We start from the raw sequence: 19,769 nt of genomic DNA, 5'->3' as shown, positions 1-19,769 counted from the left end.
CCATCTTCCTTTCCGGAAGGTATTACCAGAGGAGTTTGCAAAAGAATTGACTGGCTTGGGATATGTGGTCTTGTTAGTGTCTCTGCATGAGGCACAGTACTTGGTGGGGCATCTTTACCTCCTGGAAGAGGACAGTAGAAATAGAGTGACATGCGTTTGTACATTTAAGTGGAATACATTTAGAACAACGTGCAGAGTACCTTGAGGTTTTGTTGTAATAGTGGCAATACAATCATTCTCTTACTTGTTATGAGTTCTAAACATAAGAATAGCGTGTTATTTATAGTATGTGTCTGTGCCCTCAAAGAGATTTAGAGTACTCTGTATTCACTAAAAAGGGAAGAATCCTGTTCCTAAACTCAGAATAATGTGACCATTTTACTAATGTTTTTATCTATTTTAAACATAGACTGTAATCAGAGTGTCTGATGGGAGTGTTTCATCTCTTCTTTAGCCTGTTACAATTTGAAACTGTAACTGCAGGAACTGTTGATTTCTGCTTGTACTACTATGTAGATACTGAGCTTGAGTTTAATCTCATGCCATGGTTAGTCCATTTAAATCAACCAAGTGTCAGCCTGGCACAACTGAGATTAGATTCTGTCTCAGTACTGTGCATCTAAACAAGCAAAAACAATGAAGCTGTTTAAAATAATATAACTAATGTTATCTACTAACTTTAGGTACGTCTGAATTTTCAAAGAGCTTATGAAATAGAATAGAGCAGTTTTGAGAGAGATTTTTATTTTTTTACTTTTTAGGAAATGTGCACTGTTGAAGAACCCAACGAAGAGTTCACATCTAGACATAGCTTAGAATGGAAGTTCCTATTCTTGGATCACAGGTGCAATTCCTTCTATGTTTAGCAGCAATAGTAGCTGAATCACAGTGGTGGCTGTAATATTTAGAGTTCACTAATCAGCATTAACTACTCATAGCTTGTGTTGGGTTTAATTTTTAATTTTTTTCAGAGCACATACTATAAACAAGAAAGCTTATATAATTAAATAATTTTGGTTTGGGTTGGGTTTTTTGTGTGTGCATGAAAATAAAATGACTATTTTTTTTATTAATTAGGGCACCTCCCATAATAGGTTATCTTCCATTTGAAGTTTTGGGAACATCAGGCTATGATTATTATCATGTGGATGATCTAGATAATCTGGCAAAATGTCACGAGCATTGTAAGTACAACTAAATCACTAAAATGAGCAAGTTTGTTAAATTGTACAACTGTTCTGGTGAAAATCTGTGATATATTTGAGTGGTCTTTTCTCCCATTCAGTTGATGTTTTTGTACAGCTGATCTTTATCGATATTTTGTCTTTTGATATAGAACTATAAAACTTTATCTTGTCACTCCAGGGTTTCATTGTGGTAAATTGGAGTGCACAGCTCTATGACTAACACTTCTTCAGTTCTACCAATAGTATTTAAAAGGCTCTATAATGTTTAATAAGTGCAAACGTGTAATAGCATAAGCTTTTTGTTCAGCTGTGTTTTATTTCATAAAGCTGTATTTAAATTCTTTGCACATAAATTTTTCACAAATGTAAAAAGCCCCACAAAAATGGAAGTGTGAATTCTGCAGTTATTTGAAAAATGCAGCTTACATTTTTTTTTGGTAGAAAATTTTAAATCAGTTCTTAGTCATTGTGATTATACTGAATTTAGACGTGGTTTTGGGCCAGATGAACCTGGGAAGTAATGTTTTTTTATGTAGCTGGAATATTTACAGCCTGGAAAGACAGTGACCTTTGTTCTTCATTTTTATAGTAATGCAATATGGGAAAGGGAAGTCATGTTACTACAGATTCCTTACAAAGGGACAACAGTGGATTTGGCTGCAAACACATTACTATATCACGTATCACCAGTGGAATTCCAGGCCAGAGTTTATTGTCTGTACGCACACTGTTGTAAGGTAGGTTATTTTTTAAAAAATCTATTTTAGAGAAATTGTACTGGCATGCGAGCTGTATTGCTGGTATTTTTGGAGGTAGAGAAATCATAGCAGTTTAAAGAACCATTGGAAAATTTCCTGAGATATAAGCAAGGTAGATTTGTGGAGTTTGTTTTTTGAGGTATATTTTTTAAACCATCCAACAACATAGTAGTCATACTTGGTTTGTTCTTCTAGTTACGCAGAAGTTAGAGCAGAAAGACGACGAGAACTTGGTATTGAAGAGTCTCTTCCAGAGATAACAGCAGATAAAGTGAGTATTTTATATAATTTTATTTTACTTAATTCATACAAAAAATAGTAACTAAACAAATATACAGCAGCAAAAAGTGTTTTATCCCATTTGTCCCCAAATATAGTAATTATTCGATCTCTAAATAATATGACTATTTAAAATGATTAAAGAATTCTAGAAAGAGTGTTTGTTTACTCTGTCTGTAACACTTACCTTCCTCTTTTCAGGAGTTAATGTGCATGTAGTTATAACATGGCAGCACCCATAGGTTCTTATTAAAATCTGATTTCTGTAGAGTTAGATTAATAAGTAAATGTTCTTCCTTACTGGAAGTACCCATAATCTGAAAAACTGAGGTCAACATACAAAGATGGCTTAAAGGAATTCACAAGAGGAAAGCAGGAACTGTTCCATTGTGTAACTCTGTCCCAATTCTTAGAAGTATACAAAATTCATTTTGAATTAATGTCCTGGAAGCTCAGTGAACCTTAGATAAGCCATCTTGTGCAGATGCTCTGTCATGTTTTACTCTGACAGTTCAGAAATGTTTTCCCTTGGCAGTTTATTAAGTTTCATATGTTGGTGCTCCTTCCAGTGGAACAAACTCATCCTTTCTCAAAAGAATAAGCAGTTCACTCATAACACTGTTGCTCAGAGTGAACTGAGTTGCTAGAGAAGGAGGACAGCTCAGTAGTTAGTTTGTGGCCTATGTCTGCATGCATTTAGGTTTCTAGGCTTATATGGCTTTGGTTTCTAAGGATAAAAGCTACAAATGGAAAGTAAGCTTACAGCCATCAAACAGGCCACTACTTCTGCATGGTCACCTGTGTAAGGGGGTTGACTCAAACAGCATGGTCTTAGATATTTTCCAGCAAAACACGTATTGTGTGCCAAATCAGATAAATAATTGTTGTTTGTGTGTGTCTCTTCAGAGTCAGGACTCTGGGTCTGACAATCACATAAACACAGTGAGTCTCAAAGAAGCACTGGAAAGGTTTGACACCAGCCCCACACCTTCTGCTTCCTCCAGGAGTTCAAGAAAATCTTCACATACTGCAGTATCGGATCATTCATGTAAGCACCAACTGTTGAAAATAGAATTGCATTCCTAGCGAAGGCTTTCTCTACTCAATGTAGTTAAATAAATAACTAGCAGTTAATAATCATTTTATGAGAAGTGTGCAAGTGAAAATGTCCTTTTTGATGGTTCAGAGATCTGCAGACTACTCTGAAAAAGACTTCTACATCTAGAAGTACCATATCAGACACTAGAACACCCTATTCCAGTCCTTCAGATCGCACTACTGTTGGATAGTCAGGGTAAAAAAAAAAAGGCCAAGCCTTAAGGTTGTTTTTTTTTTAATTATTCATGAAATATGTAATTTGATTATTGCATTACAGAATTGAGATTACTATAAACATGTCTCTTTCTATTCTAACTCTCGACATTGTCAGCAACACCAACTAAAATGACAGTGGACACTAGCACTCCTCCAAGGCAAAGCTTATCTGGTCATGAAAAGACTGCACAAAGAAGATCATCTCTGAGCAGTCAGGTAACTTCAGAGGAAAATTTTGTACTTAAACAGTAGAGTTCACCTTTAAAAGCTATAACCTTTATTTTATTTCTTCTGAAAGCATGTATTTTAAACTGTAAGAGTTTCGCTTGGAATATGTGACTCTCTGGATTGCATTATCAATATGCAACTTTGGTATACTAGATTTAAGGGAGTACAATAATTAAGCATAAACGTATGTAGTTTTTGGCATTTGTGTTTGCAAGATTGTGTATGAATCTTTGCTTTCACTCACACATAACCACTTTCTATAATTCTGTGTTTTTAATATACATACACACACACACATATATATATATATATATAAAATTTCCAACATAGTGCTGTGTGTGTCCCTATAGAGAATTCATACAAATTTATGACTCTTAAGAATATTAGTACTTTCATATACTTTCTGAAATCTTAGTAGTGTGAAAAAATGTCATACTTAATGTACTTGGTGCTTGTTTTCACGTTGAACTAATACATTCACTTCAAAAATAGAATGCTTATTAAAACATGTATTTGTTAATGTAAGAATAAGTCAAAGATGTCAACTTCCAAACATGTTGAAGAAGTTTCTCCCTTACCGCAATTAAGACTTTGAAAACATTTGTAATTGTAATTTTTGTTTTATGCCTATGGCTTTTATATGCTTCTAGCAGTGGAAACATTATATATATATGTATATATATAAAATTTAGATAATCAATTGCTCTTGTTTTCTTAATTCTCGAATAATTAAGGTTAGATATTCAGGAAAAAATTTACTAGTTTTTATGAGATGTTCATATGGTGCTGTTTTGGATTTGACACTTCATATAAAGAAATACTTTGCATCAAGTATGAAGTTCATTCTCTTATGATTATGGAATAATTTTTTTTAATCCTAGTCTTTAAGCTCACAGTCTCTTGGACAACCAGTAGCACAGCCAGTGATATCTCAGCCTGCAACTTTACAGCTCCAGTCTGGCATGACCCAGGTATGGATTAACTTAGTTTATTGTTTATTATTTTTTAAATAGTCTTGTTTTCCTAAAGAACAGTATTCTCCTGGAGAAACTGGCTGCCTGTGGCTTGAATGCATGCACTGTTCAGTGGGTAAAAAATGGGCTGGGTGGCCAGGCCCAGAGTGCTGACAAATGGAGTTAAATCCAGCTGGCAGCCAGTCACCAGTGCTCAGTACTGAGGCCTGTCCTGTTTAACATCTTTACTGATGATCTGGATGAGGGGATCGAGGGCACTGTGAGTGAGTTTGCAGATGACACCAAGTTGTGCAGGAGTGCAGGAAGGCTACAGAGGGCCTGAGGGCAGGAATGCTCTGCAGAGGGATCTGGACAGGCTGGATCAATAGGCCAGTTGTACGAGGTTCAACAAGGCCAAGTTCTGGGCCCTGCACTTGGATCACAGCAACTCCATGCAGCGCTACAGGCTTCCAGAAGAGTGGCTGGAAAGCTGCCCAGCAGAAAAGGACCTGGAGGTGCTGGCTGACAGCAGCTGAACATGAGCCAGCAGTGTGCCCAGGTGGACAAGAAGGCCAATGATATCCTGGCTTGTATTAGAAATAGTGTGGCCAGCAGGACCAGGGCAGTGATCATCCCCCTGTACTAAGCACTGGTGAGGCCGCACCCCGAATGCTGTGTTCAGTTCTGGGCCCCTCACTGAAAGAAAGACATTGAGGTGCTAGAGCATGTCATTTTTGCTCAGCTTTTAATTTATTCATTGCACTACAGCCTGTGTTTCAGTTTTCAGCACAATTAGGAGCTATGCAACATCTAAAGGACCAGCTAGAGCAAAGAACACGCATGATAGAGGCAAATATTCATCGGCAGCAGGAAGAGTTGCGTAAGATTCAAGAGCAGCTTCAAATAGTTCATGGTCAAGGACTCCAGGTGAGTTAGTCTAATGCTTACATGTTTCATCTGTAGAGAATTTAGGCATCTGAAATGAGACTTGGGCACTTAATTCCAGAATGTGATCCTCCATATCTCCTGTCAGCTGCCATCAGGCCTAATATGCCTAAAATCCATGGTATCTGAAGCTACTGTTCCAGAGGTAGCAGACATTTTACTTCTGAATATATCTGGAAGTGCCCCAGTATATCTGTTCACTGTTGAGCATCTCAAGCCTAGCTTATGCCTTAACCTAAAGGTAAAAGGGTGCAGTAGTTGTTAATTCTTGCAGAGTTTTGAAGCCATTAAAATATTAATAAAAAATCTGCAAGATAAGCATCTCTTTCCTCTTTTAGCTTGAGGGTGTCAAATTCATGCCTTTTGTCTCTTAAATTGTCCTAACTATCAGGCTGAATGGTTCTACTTTGCATGGTAAACTTAAAGTAGTTACTGAGCCAGAAAAACAAGAAGTCTAGAGGATTCATTACTTAGTCTAGCAGCTGACTACCTGATTTCTGATTTATTTATTTTTTTTAATCAGTATGTATTTTTCTAATTTTGTCATTCTCTTTTCAGCAGCTATGTTTGGAAGAAAAGAATGACCCAATTGGGTTTTTCTAGTTGAAAGAAAACCCAAACCAAAAAATGATCACCCCAAACTAAGACACATTTTAAGGAAATAATCTAAATATTTTCAGTGTGGATTATGACTTAAGAGTAGAAAAAAATACTTCCTGGAAGTACTGAATATGTTGCTTAAATTCTGTTGGAAGAGTAGGAGTTTCTGGCATGTGTCATTTTCAGTGTTCTCTGATGTCTAGCATAAGTGTGCCAGCAGCGAACTGCCTTACTGATGTCTCAGAAGGAGAGATTCACAGCTCTCTTCCTGTGCAGTGTGGAGGGACCTTGCTCAGGAATGTGGAAACTAGAGAAAATACTTAAGTCTTGTGCATTGTCTTGTTGTAGTTGTGGGCCTAACCTTTTATAAAGAAACAAATATTTTTGTGCTGAATTCCGTTTATTACAACTATGTTGGAAAGTTCAGTATAATCATTATGATTCCCTGATTGTCCAGAAGACTGTGTGCTTGGTGCTATGCCTGGATCTATTGATTTGGAGATTTTCTTTATTTGAATTAGTGTCATAGCTGAAGGTCCTACAAATAGAAATGTAATCTCAAGGATGTTTTGTCTTTAGATAGTTGTAGAATACATTACCAGGTAGTTTCTAAATAGTACTTTTTCTTGAAGAACAAATATTGAACCTTAATGCTAGAAGTCAGGATTCTGAGTCTTATCATTTAGAGCAGAGTCTCTGAATACTGACCCTATAACTTGTGGAATTTTTTAAGATGTTCTTGCAGCAGTCAGCTTCTGGACTCAACTTTGGTTCTGTGCAGCTTCCTTCTGGAAATTCTTCAACTGTTCAGCAGCTTACGCCAATAAACATGCAAGGTCAAGTTGTTCAGACTAATCAGACTCAAAGTGGGATGAACACAGGCCATATAAGTACTCCACACATGATACAGCAGCAGCCTTTGCAGAGTACTGCAACACAGGTAAAATTCCCATTATTGATTTTGCTGGATAGAGTATATGCTCAAACCCACAGCTGAAACACAACCCTGACATTCCCCTCTCAAATTTCTTTTGAACAATGTCCATTGAGTCATTGATTTCTTCATGTTCTAAGCTTTGCAATTGAAATGTATTTATGTTCTTGATAATGCAATTTCAGATCTTGTTTTTATTTCAAGACTTAGGCATGTAAATAATTGATAACAAGTAGCTTTTTGGAAAGACCAGTATCAAGGAAACTTTTAGCTTGCCTTTTTTTGAATGTCTATGAATTTTTTTGTGACAGAACACATAACATGAGATTTGTGAATTTAAAACCCAGTGTTGTGACAGAAAATAACTAGAAAAGCATAGGAACGGGACTAGTGGATGTTGGTGCTTCTGGAGTTGCATGTTCTGCTTTTCAGCACTTTCCATCAGATGTGATAGGTGTATGACATCTATAATATAATAGCCTTTTTCTTCTGTGAGTTCATTCAGTTTTTTTCAATTCCATGTAAACTTTTGAAATTGCAGTATCTTGTAGTGAGTTCTACAGCTTTACTTTTTATGAAATGTGATAATGTTTGCTTTTTTAAACATGTCACCCATTTCATATCCTGGGAAACATATTGAGCAGCTCATCACTTTTCATCTCAGTCATACGTGATTTTCCTCTGTCAGAGGTATCCCCATAGAAGCCTGTTCCTCATCTTGAACACTTGTAATGGGTTTGACCATTATGTGTATGGAGGCTCCTTATACATTTGATCTCAGTGGTTGCCTTCCTCTGGACCCTTATCCACATTCCATACTTCTTTCTTTTTGAGATTTGTAAGGAGGCAGACTAGCGGTGGGCAGTATTACAATCTCAACAGTAAGCTAGTTCCAAACATTTGAAGTAAGAAATCGATTGACATGATGTGCACATTTTAGTCTTAAGTTGGGCACAGAGATGATAAAGGAGTGAAAAGATCATCTTGATAGTCCTATGCAGGGCCAGGAGTTGGACTTGGTGATCCTTGTGGGTCCCTTCCAACTCAGCATGTTCTGTGAATAAAAAGTATGCAAGTACCCGAAAAATCTAGGAAAAAACCCAAACCTGAACAGGAGAACAGGTTAATGTAAAAGACTCAGATGATCCAGTCCCACTTCCAAATCCTCAGTCAGAGGATACCTGTGTACTTTAAATTAAGAATTAATTTGAATAGAAAAAAACACTGGCAGTTGTGAAGTATGGCCAATGACAATGAAGAGGACAGCTGTAGTACTTGGCTATTTTCAACTTACTATCCCAAAATTTCTTTCCAGCATAGTCAACAAAACGTACTTAGTGGACACAATCAACAGTCTTCTGTTGCCAGTCAGTCACAGAACACAGTCTCAGCACCTTTGTATAACACTATGGTGATTTCTCAGCCAACAACGGGAAATGTGGTCCAGGTTCCTTCTAGCTTACCACAGAACAACCAGAACGCTGCTGCAGTAGCCACTTTTACACAGGACAGACAAATCAGGTAAATCTTCAAGACCAGTATTCAAGATGACTTGTCATCATGGTATGCTTATGTAACTGTATCATATACAAAAGGAACTAAAGTAGCATTAAAAAATAAAGTGATTTGTATTTTAACTATATAGATACAACTCTGAAACTAAACTTTGCCCAAAATAATGTTTGCAGCTTATCAAAATCCATGTTGTTACAGCAAAGTGTGACTTTGAGAAATCTGCCTTTCTCAAGTGTATGTGATGCTTCATATATTTTTTTCCCCTAAAAGGACTCCAAATGTCTTTTTCTATTAACAGATTTTCTCAAGGTCAGCAACTTGTAACAAAACTTGTCACAGCCCCAGTGGCATGTGGAGCAGTAATGGTACCAAGTACTATGTTTATGGGACAGGTGGTGACAGCTTATCCCACTTTTGCTGCCCAACAGCAGCAGACACAGACTTTGTCAATAACACAACAACAGCAGCAGCAGCAGCAGCAAAGTCAGCAAGACCATCAGCAGCAGCTCACCACAGTTCAACCACCAGCTCAGTCACAGCTGACCCAGCACCCCCAGCAGTTCCTACAGGTAATGAATGCAGAGTTCCCTACAAATTTTTCCAAATCGTGACACTTTCAGCATTGCTAGGTTATCCTAGAGGCACTTTACCCGAAAACTGAGCACTTAAAATAAGTTTATTCTGTAGCTGTTCTCAAAGATCTTGTTACTTAAAGAAGAAGTGGTCTTTCCTGCAGTTTCACTCCATATGTTGTCCTGTGTTATATCTTTTCCCCTTTGAGTTGCTGCTCTTAATTGAGCATGGCATGAAAAAAACAGGTGTTTCCCTTTAAAACAACTTACATTTTCTTTGCATTCACGTATTGATGCAATAAGGTATGAGGGATGATGGTCTGGAAAGCAGCACACAGCCCAAAGCAAGACATGTCCCAGTAACATGAGGCATGAACATCTGTTGAGGCTACAGGGGAGGCTGAGCAGTATGGAACCTTCTAAGCAAGAGAGTAGAGAACTGTGTTTTAGTGGAGAAAGAAGATTGGATCAAAAGAGAAGGAAGGCAAACCCCAAAGTCTAGAAATAGGAAATATTGAAAAGAAACAGAAGGTAGAAGGAATTGATGGGGAAGTCTGCTGCCATTTGTTGATTCCAGTTGATTGCTGGCAAATAGCTCACCCAGTAGCTGGTGTTGGTGGGGGAGATGTAGTGGTGACTAAAGCACTAGAGGAGAAGTGCGTCCAAGAAGACGTGGGTTCAAAAATCTTAATTTTTCTTCTGATGTTGCCTTCTCCAAAGAAAGGTAAAGTCTATGTAAATGTAGCTTGTACACCTTAACATTCTTTTAACTGCTCTGGAAAGGTCAAATTATTTGTGTTTTTTTGTTTTGTTTTTTTTTTTTACTCTTAAAGAGTATATGTAATTAAAAAATCTTACTTTTGCAAGTATTCCTTACTATGTGTGGTCTCCCATTTGCAGTAAATTTGGGATCCTGTGCATAGGTGGAATAGATACAGATGCAGTAAGTAATTGGAGGCTTAACCTACATTTATATGCACAAGGAATGAATACATTCTGATTAGGACTGAGTACAATTTCCTTTCACTAGGTCACTGACAGAAAATATTGACTTGTTGAAAGAAGTTTTTCATGGGAACATACCAATTTCAGTCATGCATCAGGCAAATGCTTTTCAGCTGCAAGCTGACTCTCAACAAGAGATCTGAAGCATACGTAGTGATTTCAGCTTCAGCACTCACTCATTTATGTAGAGGGAGACTCAAACTGAATCAAACCAGAGTGCAGATTGGAATGCGTTCTCTGACAAATCAGATAAATATTTTAGCAACAGTGCTGTTTAGCAGGTTGGTTGCTGTATCTCTGTTTCGAAATTCAAAAGTTTGCACAACTTTAACTTAATCCTGGTGAAACAGATTTGTGAAAAAAGATCTCCAAAAGTCTGTTCCTACCCTAGAAATTCTTTCTAGGCAAAAGTTTAGTATTTTTAATAAAAACTATTAAAGTGCTAGAATTTGAAGTGCAGCAAATGCTTCTGCTCGCTGTGGCTTCTTACAGTCTGATTCTGTAGGTGGAGCAGTTGTAGTTTAGCTTCTGCTGCAGAATGTTTCAGGATTGAGATGTCATAGTGCATTTGTACCCCTCCTTCATTGCTTTTCTTCAGTAAATCATTTTTTTGTTCTAAGAAGAGTAATAGTAAAACTAAGTACCATTTTCAGTAGTAATAAATCTCCTTCAAAGGGGATGTTTGGGTCTGCAAATGTGGCATTTTTTTTTGACTGTGTATTTTGTCTGTGGGGAATAAATGTGATCTATGCTAAGTCATGCACCATTTTTTCATTTGACTGCAATGAGATATCTATTCAAATAGATTCCTTAAGCCCTGCTATGCTCTTGTGGTTTGAAATGGAGACATTGCCACACATTCCTACCCATCATCACAGGAAATTACAATGACAGCTTACAGCTACTTTATAAATTTAATCAGAGCATCTGACCAATTTATCAGTATGAACTAATCTTTGCATTGTTTGCTTACCTTAACTAACCAAATCTGAAGTTTATTTTGATCGAACACTTACAAAAAGTTAAAAAGCAGTTAGGCCTGTATTTTTCTGTGTGGCAGGAAAAATAATCTTTTTCTATTTCCATGTTTTAGACATCCAGGTTACTTCATGGAAATCAGTCAGCTCAGCTTATCCTCTCTGCTGCTTTCCCACTACAACAAAGCACTTTCACTCAGTCCCACCACCAGCAGCATCAGTCTCAACAGCAGCAACTGTCACGACACAGAACTGACAAGATGAGTGACCCTTCTAAAGTTCAGCCACAGTAGTGTGGAGCTCTGCCTCTTTTTGAAGCAAACTGCCAGGAGGGGCTGCTCCCCAAACAGTTGCACTGAAGCTACAGACGTAGCAGTTCGAAGGCTTTCTGTCACCTAATTGAGATCTACTTCTGACTTCAGGAATCTGTTAAGCCACAAGATAATGATGGGGACATGGCCAACTTTGAGAGTTGCCCCAGTTTCTGTGTTCTAAAGGATTTGCTGCCATGTTTTAATTTGTCCAGGTGAAATCTCCAAATGTGACTGAAATGAGAGTGATGCTGAAAATATCGGTATTTTTATCAATCCTATACATTTTTAAAGTATTAAAATGGACATGGAGCAATTGTTTGAATTAGCAGAAAAAAATGCCAGGAATATAGTCCAAAAACCATCTAATTTTTTTTCAGATGATTATGGGACAGTAAATATTTTGAAAATGTTGTGTGAAATCCAGTTCTCTGTTGTACAGATGCTGTAAAATATTGTGTATATGTCTGCATAAAAGGAGAAAGAGCAAAATATTTTATATGATGCATGAAAATGTAATCTGTTATTTGTAGGTTTGAATATGTTTCCCTAAATTCTCACACCATACTCAGACTAATGTTTTCCTCTGTTCTACCCTTTTGTTTACAACATGATGCATCATTATTTTCACCCTTAATGTGGGCACAAGTCTCTTGTTTGTGCTTTGTCTGTGATGTCAGGGTTTGTTCGGTGAGGTATAGTGTGTTGGTTAGTTGACTTCTTGAAGTTAAATTATTGATGAAGCTGTTTGAACTGGTGATCATGCATCAGGGTTCAGGACATTCAGATTCATGAATATCATCCATAATTTCATAATGAATTCATAGTTTTATTTGAAAAATAGGAATTTGCACTGCTTTCTTGCAGATGGTTTGGAATTTTATTCCCCAAAGCTATCTTTTGATATAGTTCATAGTTGGAAATATTTATGTAAAAGGTTTAAAAAAAATGACAGTAATTTTCAAGAATGTTTCAGTTATAGGAGTAATTTGCACAAAAATATATTTACATTTAATAACCTTTTGGGCACTTTTTAACCACTTTCTCTGTGGTGAGAATTGTAACTTGTTAAAACATGTTGGAATCTTTTTATTCTCCTTCAAAAATTAGTCAGAACTAATTCAGGGTCATTTTAACAACAACAAAACCCATAGTGCCTTGATTTTAATTCAGGTGATAATGTTGAACATCTTGAATTACAATGTCTTGAATCTGTAACCATTTTCAATTTTGAAGTCTTAGCACATTGTCAACCAAACTTGTGTATCTACTTCATAGATATTTCTGTATTGTGTTTATTTTAACAATGGAGTGAGTTGAGACCATGAATATTTTTGACTGGTACTCCCCCTCAGATAGTAGCCAGAAATAGAGGAGTCCCAAAAATCTCAGACCTTTAAGGTAATACTCTTAAAAATAATTTAAAAAAACCCCAAACAAACTAAAAGTACAGGACTCCTTTTGCAGGAGGAGGAATAATAAGCTGATTTTTTTTTTTTTAGTAATTTTTGAAGCATTCAAAGTATGCTTTGGGGGAGATTGTGATTGCATTTAACACTAGCAGGCTATTGATTTGAGATACCACTGAACTAAGACTTCAGAAGGCAACTTCACTTTATAAAGAAAATAAAAAGTTCCAACAGATACGATGTGCTATTTAACTAAATGTTGGTAGGTTTTTATGGTACTAGTTTGTGGAAACCAGAACTTCAGAGGAAAAGGAATAAATGCTGATAAGATCTGATAATTAAAAACAAACAAAAAAACCCAACAGTAAAAGCAGTTAAAATTAGTACTAGCGAGAGAAAGCTGGATTAATCTTGAATACTGAAGAGGAGTTGAATGAATGTAACCAAATGGTGATGGTCCATTTTGTACTGTGGAACAGTTTGATTGTATTACTGGATGAACCAAACCCGCAGGAGGTTATACGAGTTTAGCCAAGCCTTTGATGCATTTGGTTACATTTTGGGGCTAGCCTCTGCCTCTGCACGTGTCCCAGCATTAGATCTTTGTTATTCCCCAGTCATAAAGCAAATATTTGGCACCAAAAAGCCAAGCAGTGAACAAGAGAGTGTGAGAAACACAGTACCAAAGAGAATCAGATTGCTCTCTGCTCCAAGAAGCCTACTGCAACCTGGAGCAAGGAACAGATGCCAATACCAAACCGCAAGAAACACTTCCCCTACTTTAAAGGGATTTCTGGCATTCTCCAGACTGGGATAATTGTCAGAGACCTGTTTCTGTAAAGTTCTAGGTAAAGAAATCCTGCCTTGCTCTGCTATCCCTACCACTCCATCCCACCTGTTTCTATATGAAGCTGCGTTGACTAGAGGTCTGTGCTATCAGTTCTTTGCCTAATGAAAAATAGGTTAGATACAAATTTTTTAAACCAATTACAATGAAAATATAGCACTAAAAAAGAAAAGTGGGAGAGCTTTAATAGTACTGTTAGAACTACTGAATAATGGTAAAATAGGTGTATTAAACTATTATACTGAGAATTACAGAAATTAGAGATACCAGCCAGACAGTTAATGATGCAGCTTTTTATATAAAGCTTTGTTTAAACTTCTCTTCCCGTTTTCCCCTTCCCAAATACTCTGGTGTGCTGCTATAGGTCTGTTGGTAAAAAGGCTAAACTAGAAGAGAGAGAAATTAGATGATATGATAGTGTGGCTGCTGAAAGAGAACTATAAAAATGTATGCTTTGACCAAGAAACTTTTTGTAACCTCAGAGAGAGGTCATTCAATTACAGAACTACCAGCTAGTAGAGAAAGGATAGAAGATGGGGAAATTCAAAGAAACTGGAAAAACATGGCACACATTTGGAAAATTCCTGACACTAATCAGGCAAGCATTTTACGAAAGCAAGCATGTAGAATTTGGTCCAGATTGTGTGCAAGTATGCAGATGTGTTGTTTCACAGGTAGTGACTAAAAAGTGTATATTTATTTAATGGGTCTGCAGCTTTCCCTGTTGCTGAATCAGTTGCTGAATTGTCCTTGAATTTTAGTAAGAAGAGGACCAGCCTATTACCTCTTTCTTAATCAGCCTTTTGCTTCTGCCCAGCTCATTTACTACAGTCATAGATTTATTTTCAACATCCTGATAAGTAGCATGATAATGATGCTGTGATACTGCAGCAGGTTCTGGAGCGGAAATGTTACAGAACAACTCTGACAGAAGGGAAGGAGTCTGTTAAGGGCAGGATTGTATTTATGAAGAAATGGGCTGGTGATACATAATGGAGTGAAAAAGATGGCGTAGTTGCACAGAGTTTAGGAGACAGACATGGTTTACCTGCAATGGGTGAGGATTTGAAGAAAAGCATCTAGGATAACTTCAGAGAAAAAAGACTATAGCTATTTTTATATTATATTTAATATATATTATATTTGTATATAAATATGAAAGGATTCTAGTAGGAGCTCTCCATATGCCTTCCACTTCATCTAGAAGGTTTACCTTCTGCACTACAGTTCCAGTGTATCACCACCTTCTGTGGGCATCTTGCCTACTGCCAAACACCAAAATTAGTAACCCATTATCCTTACAAGAAATAGGTTTCATTTCAGCTTTATGTAAAAATGAATAAAGATATATCAGGCAGTTTTTCACAGGAAAAAGAAATTCTCTTAAGACTCAAATATTGCACTTTCTCTTTTTTTTTTTTTGAGTAATAACAAGCACTTTACTGAAAAGACTATTTGAAAAACAGTTTATTTCTTTAGTCAGTGAAACTGTTAAAAATGGGGGGGCATTGAGGAATAATGCATAGAACTGTCAAGAGAGACATTTCTGGAAAATGTTTCTTTAATAGGGTGATCCTTTGAGGCTTAAAGTGCAGGATTTACAAAGGCTTCTAAAGCCAGTTGCCTTTATGTTTTATATGGCCAGGGGAAGGGATTAGAGATGATAGCTTCCTTGAAAGGAGGCTTTTTAAATTGCACAGTTGCCTATGAGAGAGAATCATCTGGAGGCTCATTTGCCTGCTCAATAATTCTAAGTGTCCCTTAGGATTATAATTTGTGAAAATGTTCTGAAGGTTTAAAGTTGTGGCCTTTTTCAGATGTTAAAGTCTATTCAAGAACCATTCATATTTTCAGAGATTTAACCCAGGTATTGTTATGAGTGTTTTAAATGTCACGGCATCGGGAGATGTCAAACATGTCAGATTCATAAGCTTCTCTATTTGAAAAAATTATTAAAATTAGATATACAGTCAGAGGGCTGGAAAATGGTTATTTTGATTAAAAGGGAAAAGAGACTAGTTTTAATAATTAACCTTTTATTTTTTTACTTATCCCTGGTGGAAAAAGTTAAAGAGAATTAAATTAATTTGGATTAAAAAAAGGACATTTGAACAAATCATAGTAGATGAGACAGCTGTGAGAGAACATTTGAAATTGTCCATGAGACTGGATAGTTGCTTTTTCACTATGATGATTTTTAACACTACATTCCTTGTCTTTTTTTTTTTTCCTTTTTCTAAGCAGGTGATTTTAAGCTCTGCTACACTTCATGCTATGCCATCCGCATGAATTTTGCCAGCATGATATGCTATATTCAAAGAAAGTATACCTAAATAAAAAGGAAGGGGGAGAAACAAAACACTGTGTCTGAAAAAAATACTGTATGGCCTAATACAGAGACCCCAGCTATGACTGAGAGATGCTGCATTAATAGACAATCAATCATGGGTAATTATTTATGAAACACTTTTGGGAATGGTCTTAAAGGTGTAACTGCTTTGAAAGCAGTTGGTGAGTTGTCTTTTTCTAACGAGAAAGGTAAAAAATATTTATTTTCAAATATATCAGATTGAATTTTGAGTTTTTAAGCAGTGTTGATTTCACAGTGTCTTGGGTTTCAGTTTTGTTTTGTATTTTTTTAACTGGCATTAGATTTGTATACGTAAAAGAAACAGAAAAACCCTAGTGCCGTTCATATTGACGTCAGGAAATGTAGATACAGTTCCCTGGTGTTCATGTGACCATTACTAACTGTCAATTTTTTAACTGAATAAATGTAACTCATTTGAAATTTTGCTTTCTGTAGCTTCTAAGGTTCTAGAAGTTTTTTTTTCCTGAGTTGCTTGATGTCAGTTTTATCCAAGTTTCACAGTGGAGCGCTCTTATACCCTTCCCACGACTGTACCAAAGGCACTCTCTCTCCCCCACTCACAGAACTGACTTGTGAGAAGTTGCTTAATGTCACTTTTATCTTCTCTCCCCTACCCAGACAAATGACTTGTGAGATTTCAGTAAAAACGCATACTGTATTTTTTCCTTGTCTTCTCTCTGTATCTCTTTATAAACTGATGCCCCACTCTAAAGGCTAGAGACCTCTGATTTGTATGTTTACATTACTGCCTTGGAATTTACTCACACAGCACTTGTTTGAACATGCACAACTTAAAACTACTTTTGTACCTTCATGTGTACAGTCCCTGTTGTTGCTGAAGGATGGAGCAGCACTGCACAGTGTCTGGATGGGCATAGCCCTTCCCTCACTTCATGTCATGGAAAACACCCTTCTCTTTAAATTTCGTTTACCAGAAGAAGAAATACCCAGGGAGGGCAGTGAAAGTGTTAAAGAATAGTATTTTTAAAGGAGTAGAGATGGGCTGAAACATTGGCTGTGCCACCAAACAAGGAAGCAGAGACTTGCATTTAGGTGCGAGCAGAGCTTGTTGAGAGCATGAAGCTCTTGCCTGGAAATGCTGTGTGGTAACATGTAACCTCTCAGGGTGGTCTAACCTTCTTTCACTGATCAAAGTGTAAACATTAATAATCTCAAATCAATTAAATGTTCAAGGAAAGGTGGGAGGGAAGGAAATCTGTAATTGAAGCTGAATGCCTGGAGAAAACTATAAATAACAATTAGCCATTTTTACAGTCTGCAGTTCCTTTTTTTCTGTAATATCACACTGGATGCCCAGATGAAGATGCTGATCTTTTGCCTTCAGGAATTAAATACTTGCATAAGTTGTATATTACTTCTATATGCCACAAAGCCCCTGTGCCCCAGGAGAGAAACAAAATCAACAGTAGAAGTGCTGTAGCTGTAGTTAAGAACTGACTGTCAGCACCCACCAGCAGTAACACCAAGAGCGTGGTAGCAAGCAAGATTATCAGTTTTCTTAAAACTGAACTTTGGAAATATCAATATATTTTTCCATAAACTTAGCATGAAGAAGAGTGGTAATTACAACTCCTGCCACACCTGATGCAATGCCATTCAATGGCATTTTGCTGTTGTGCAAACTTGAAAACAAAGCTCATGTTTATATGAGAATGAAGCTGTTAAGTACTTGTAAAGATTAGCAATCCAAAGGTTAGTTGCACTTCTGAGTCTCAGGCATTAGTGATAGAAATTCCAGAAGATTTCAGCTATTCAAGGGTAGCAATATCAACACAGTCTTACTAGCTGTTCTTTCTAGCACACGGTCTCTGTCACTGTCAGACCCTCTGGCAACTATATTTTCACTGGGGAAGTAAATTTAAGTAATCCCAAAGAAATGCACAGCTATAGTACATGCCACATGCCTGTGGGAAATGTTACAGCTTAAATGTAACCTGTAACAGAAGGTTATGTTAGCAGAAGCCTGTAGCCATAACCTGCCAAGGGTGCTAACTTAGGGCCATATGAGGTAACCTCTGGAAAAATGCCACATCAGTACAGCAAGTGCCATTACACCTTTATTTCCATGTCTCTGGAAATTAAGGATAACTCAGGTTTTATTAGGATGAAACAATCTGATCCTCTTAATTCAAGATTTTTTTTAAACATACGGTATCTGGGACAAACACATAGAGAGACTAAACTACCAACCTTTTTCTAGAAATACACTGTAAAACTGCTCACTGAATCTCATGGCAGCGTTCCGGGCACTGTGCAGCCAGCCTGAGCTGGAGAAGCAGCTGAGGTGAGGGAGAGGCTGGAGGGCAGCAGGCTGCCTCTTATCTCTTGGGAAGTACAGCCCCTCCCTCACTTCAGGTTTCCTGACTTAGTGTCTTACTCATAGATCTCAAAACAGCAAGCATCAGCTCAGCAGACACACACGTGGTGGCAGTGCCCTGGGAAGAGCAGGCTTGCTTGTGATCTGGTTCTGTACTTTGGTTCAACAAGTTTCCTTTGAAAAACTTTGTCCTGGCAGGATCGAAGATTAGAAGTTTACCTTCATCTTTCCTAATTGCACTTTGCCATATACAGAGTATAGGCACCTTTGAAAACGGCAAGAACAAGCTTTTCTCATTTTAAACATCTCAGTTGATGTGAGGTGTTTTCCACCCCCATAGACCTGACCATTTTGTTTCTGTTGCCTGGAAATGAGGAGCTGGAGGCAGTGTGCACTTGCATCTCAACATACAGAGATGTAAATTCCTGCTTTAGATGCTGCCTCTGAGGTTCCATTGGCAGCAACTGAAAGTGGCTGCATCTCACCCCAGCAGGGAGAGCTGCAGGATGGATGGGAAACACATGTTGCAGATGCAACGGTTTGCAGAGCCTTCCTTCAACACTTGAGCTCTCACTCACCATATTTCACATTCTCCAGCCACAAAAAAACAAGAAATTGCATAGGACTGTGGCAACAAAACTTCAGCTGGTTACCTTAAGTGTTTCTTTCATATTCAGAAATGCAAGGCAACCCTTACCTCCCTTTAAAAGCAAAAGAGCACTATTATTTAGACTTTTTCTCTATTTTCTTCCCCCTAAACCCAGGCATTTGCTGTCATATGCCAACCAGCTCCTTCTCCAAAAGTACCACCATCTAGGAAGTGCTTATCCGTAATCATAGAATCATTACAGTTGGAAAAGACCTCTAAGATCATTGAGTCCAAACATTTAACCCAGCACTCTCCTGTTCACCACTAAACCATATGCTCCATTGCCACATCCACACGTGGGGTTTTTTTCCCCCACTTCAGGGATGGTGATTCCCCTGCTTTGCTGGGCAGCCTGTTCCAATGCCTAACACCCTTTTAGTGAGAAAAAGCCACGTGGGACATGTTACCTCACCAGAACAGCATCAATCCTGCTGTCTTGAACCTTGAGATCTTACAGTTCCCACTCCTGTGAACAGCTCTTCAGCTGACTAGGAGCCTTTTATGTATATACATATATGTGTATATATATATATATATAAAAATATAAATATATATGCACATACGCACTTTGTAAGAT

At 37.4% G+C, this 19,769-nt stretch overlaps 1 protein-coding gene across 5 annotated transcripts in view; it reads left to right on the top strand.

The window, feature by feature from the left end:
* The window catches only part of CLOCK (clock circadian regulator), a 56,404-nt gene extending 39,480 nt beyond the window's left edge, over positions 1-16,924 (top strand). For 4 of the 5 annotated variants that reach the window (XM_008927451.3, XM_018069278.2, XM_018069269.2 and 1 more), the window contains 12 exons: positions 762-844; positions 1,078-1,184; positions 1,777-1,924; positions 2,141-2,216; positions 3,131-3,272; positions 3,654-3,754; positions 4,648-4,737; positions 5,488-5,646; positions 6,998-7,204; positions 8,514-8,719; positions 9,012-9,282; positions 11,384-16,924. In XM_008927451.3, coding sequence (XP_008925699.1) covers positions 762-844; positions 1,078-1,184; positions 1,777-1,924; positions 2,141-2,216; positions 3,131-3,272; positions 3,654-3,754; positions 4,648-4,737; positions 5,488-5,646; positions 6,998-7,204; positions 8,514-8,719; positions 9,012-9,282; positions 11,384-11,560 — 1,767 coding nt within the window. In that variant the 3' untranslated portion in view covers positions 11,561-16,924. The remainder of the gene's footprint in view (positions 1-761; positions 845-1,077; positions 1,185-1,776; positions 1,925-2,140; positions 2,217-3,130; positions 3,273-3,653; positions 3,755-4,647; positions 4,738-5,487; positions 5,647-6,997; positions 7,205-8,513; positions 8,720-9,011; positions 9,283-11,383) is intronic. The other variant, XM_018069293.2, reaches the window with a different exon arrangement.
* The last annotated feature ends 2,845 nt before the right edge of the window (positions 16,925-19,769 follow it).

The sequence above is a fragment of the Manacus vitellinus genome, unplaced genomic scaffold (assembly GCF_001715985.3).
Source record: "Manacus vitellinus isolate BGI_N305 unplaced genomic scaffold, ASM171598v3 scaffold_0_pilon, whole genome shotgun sequence".
NCBI classification, from domain to species: Eukaryota; Metazoa; Chordata; class Aves; order Passeriformes; family Pipridae; genus Manacus; species Manacus vitellinus.
Note: the sequence above shows the minus strand (reverse complement) of the source record. Positions and strands in the feature narration are given on the sequence as shown.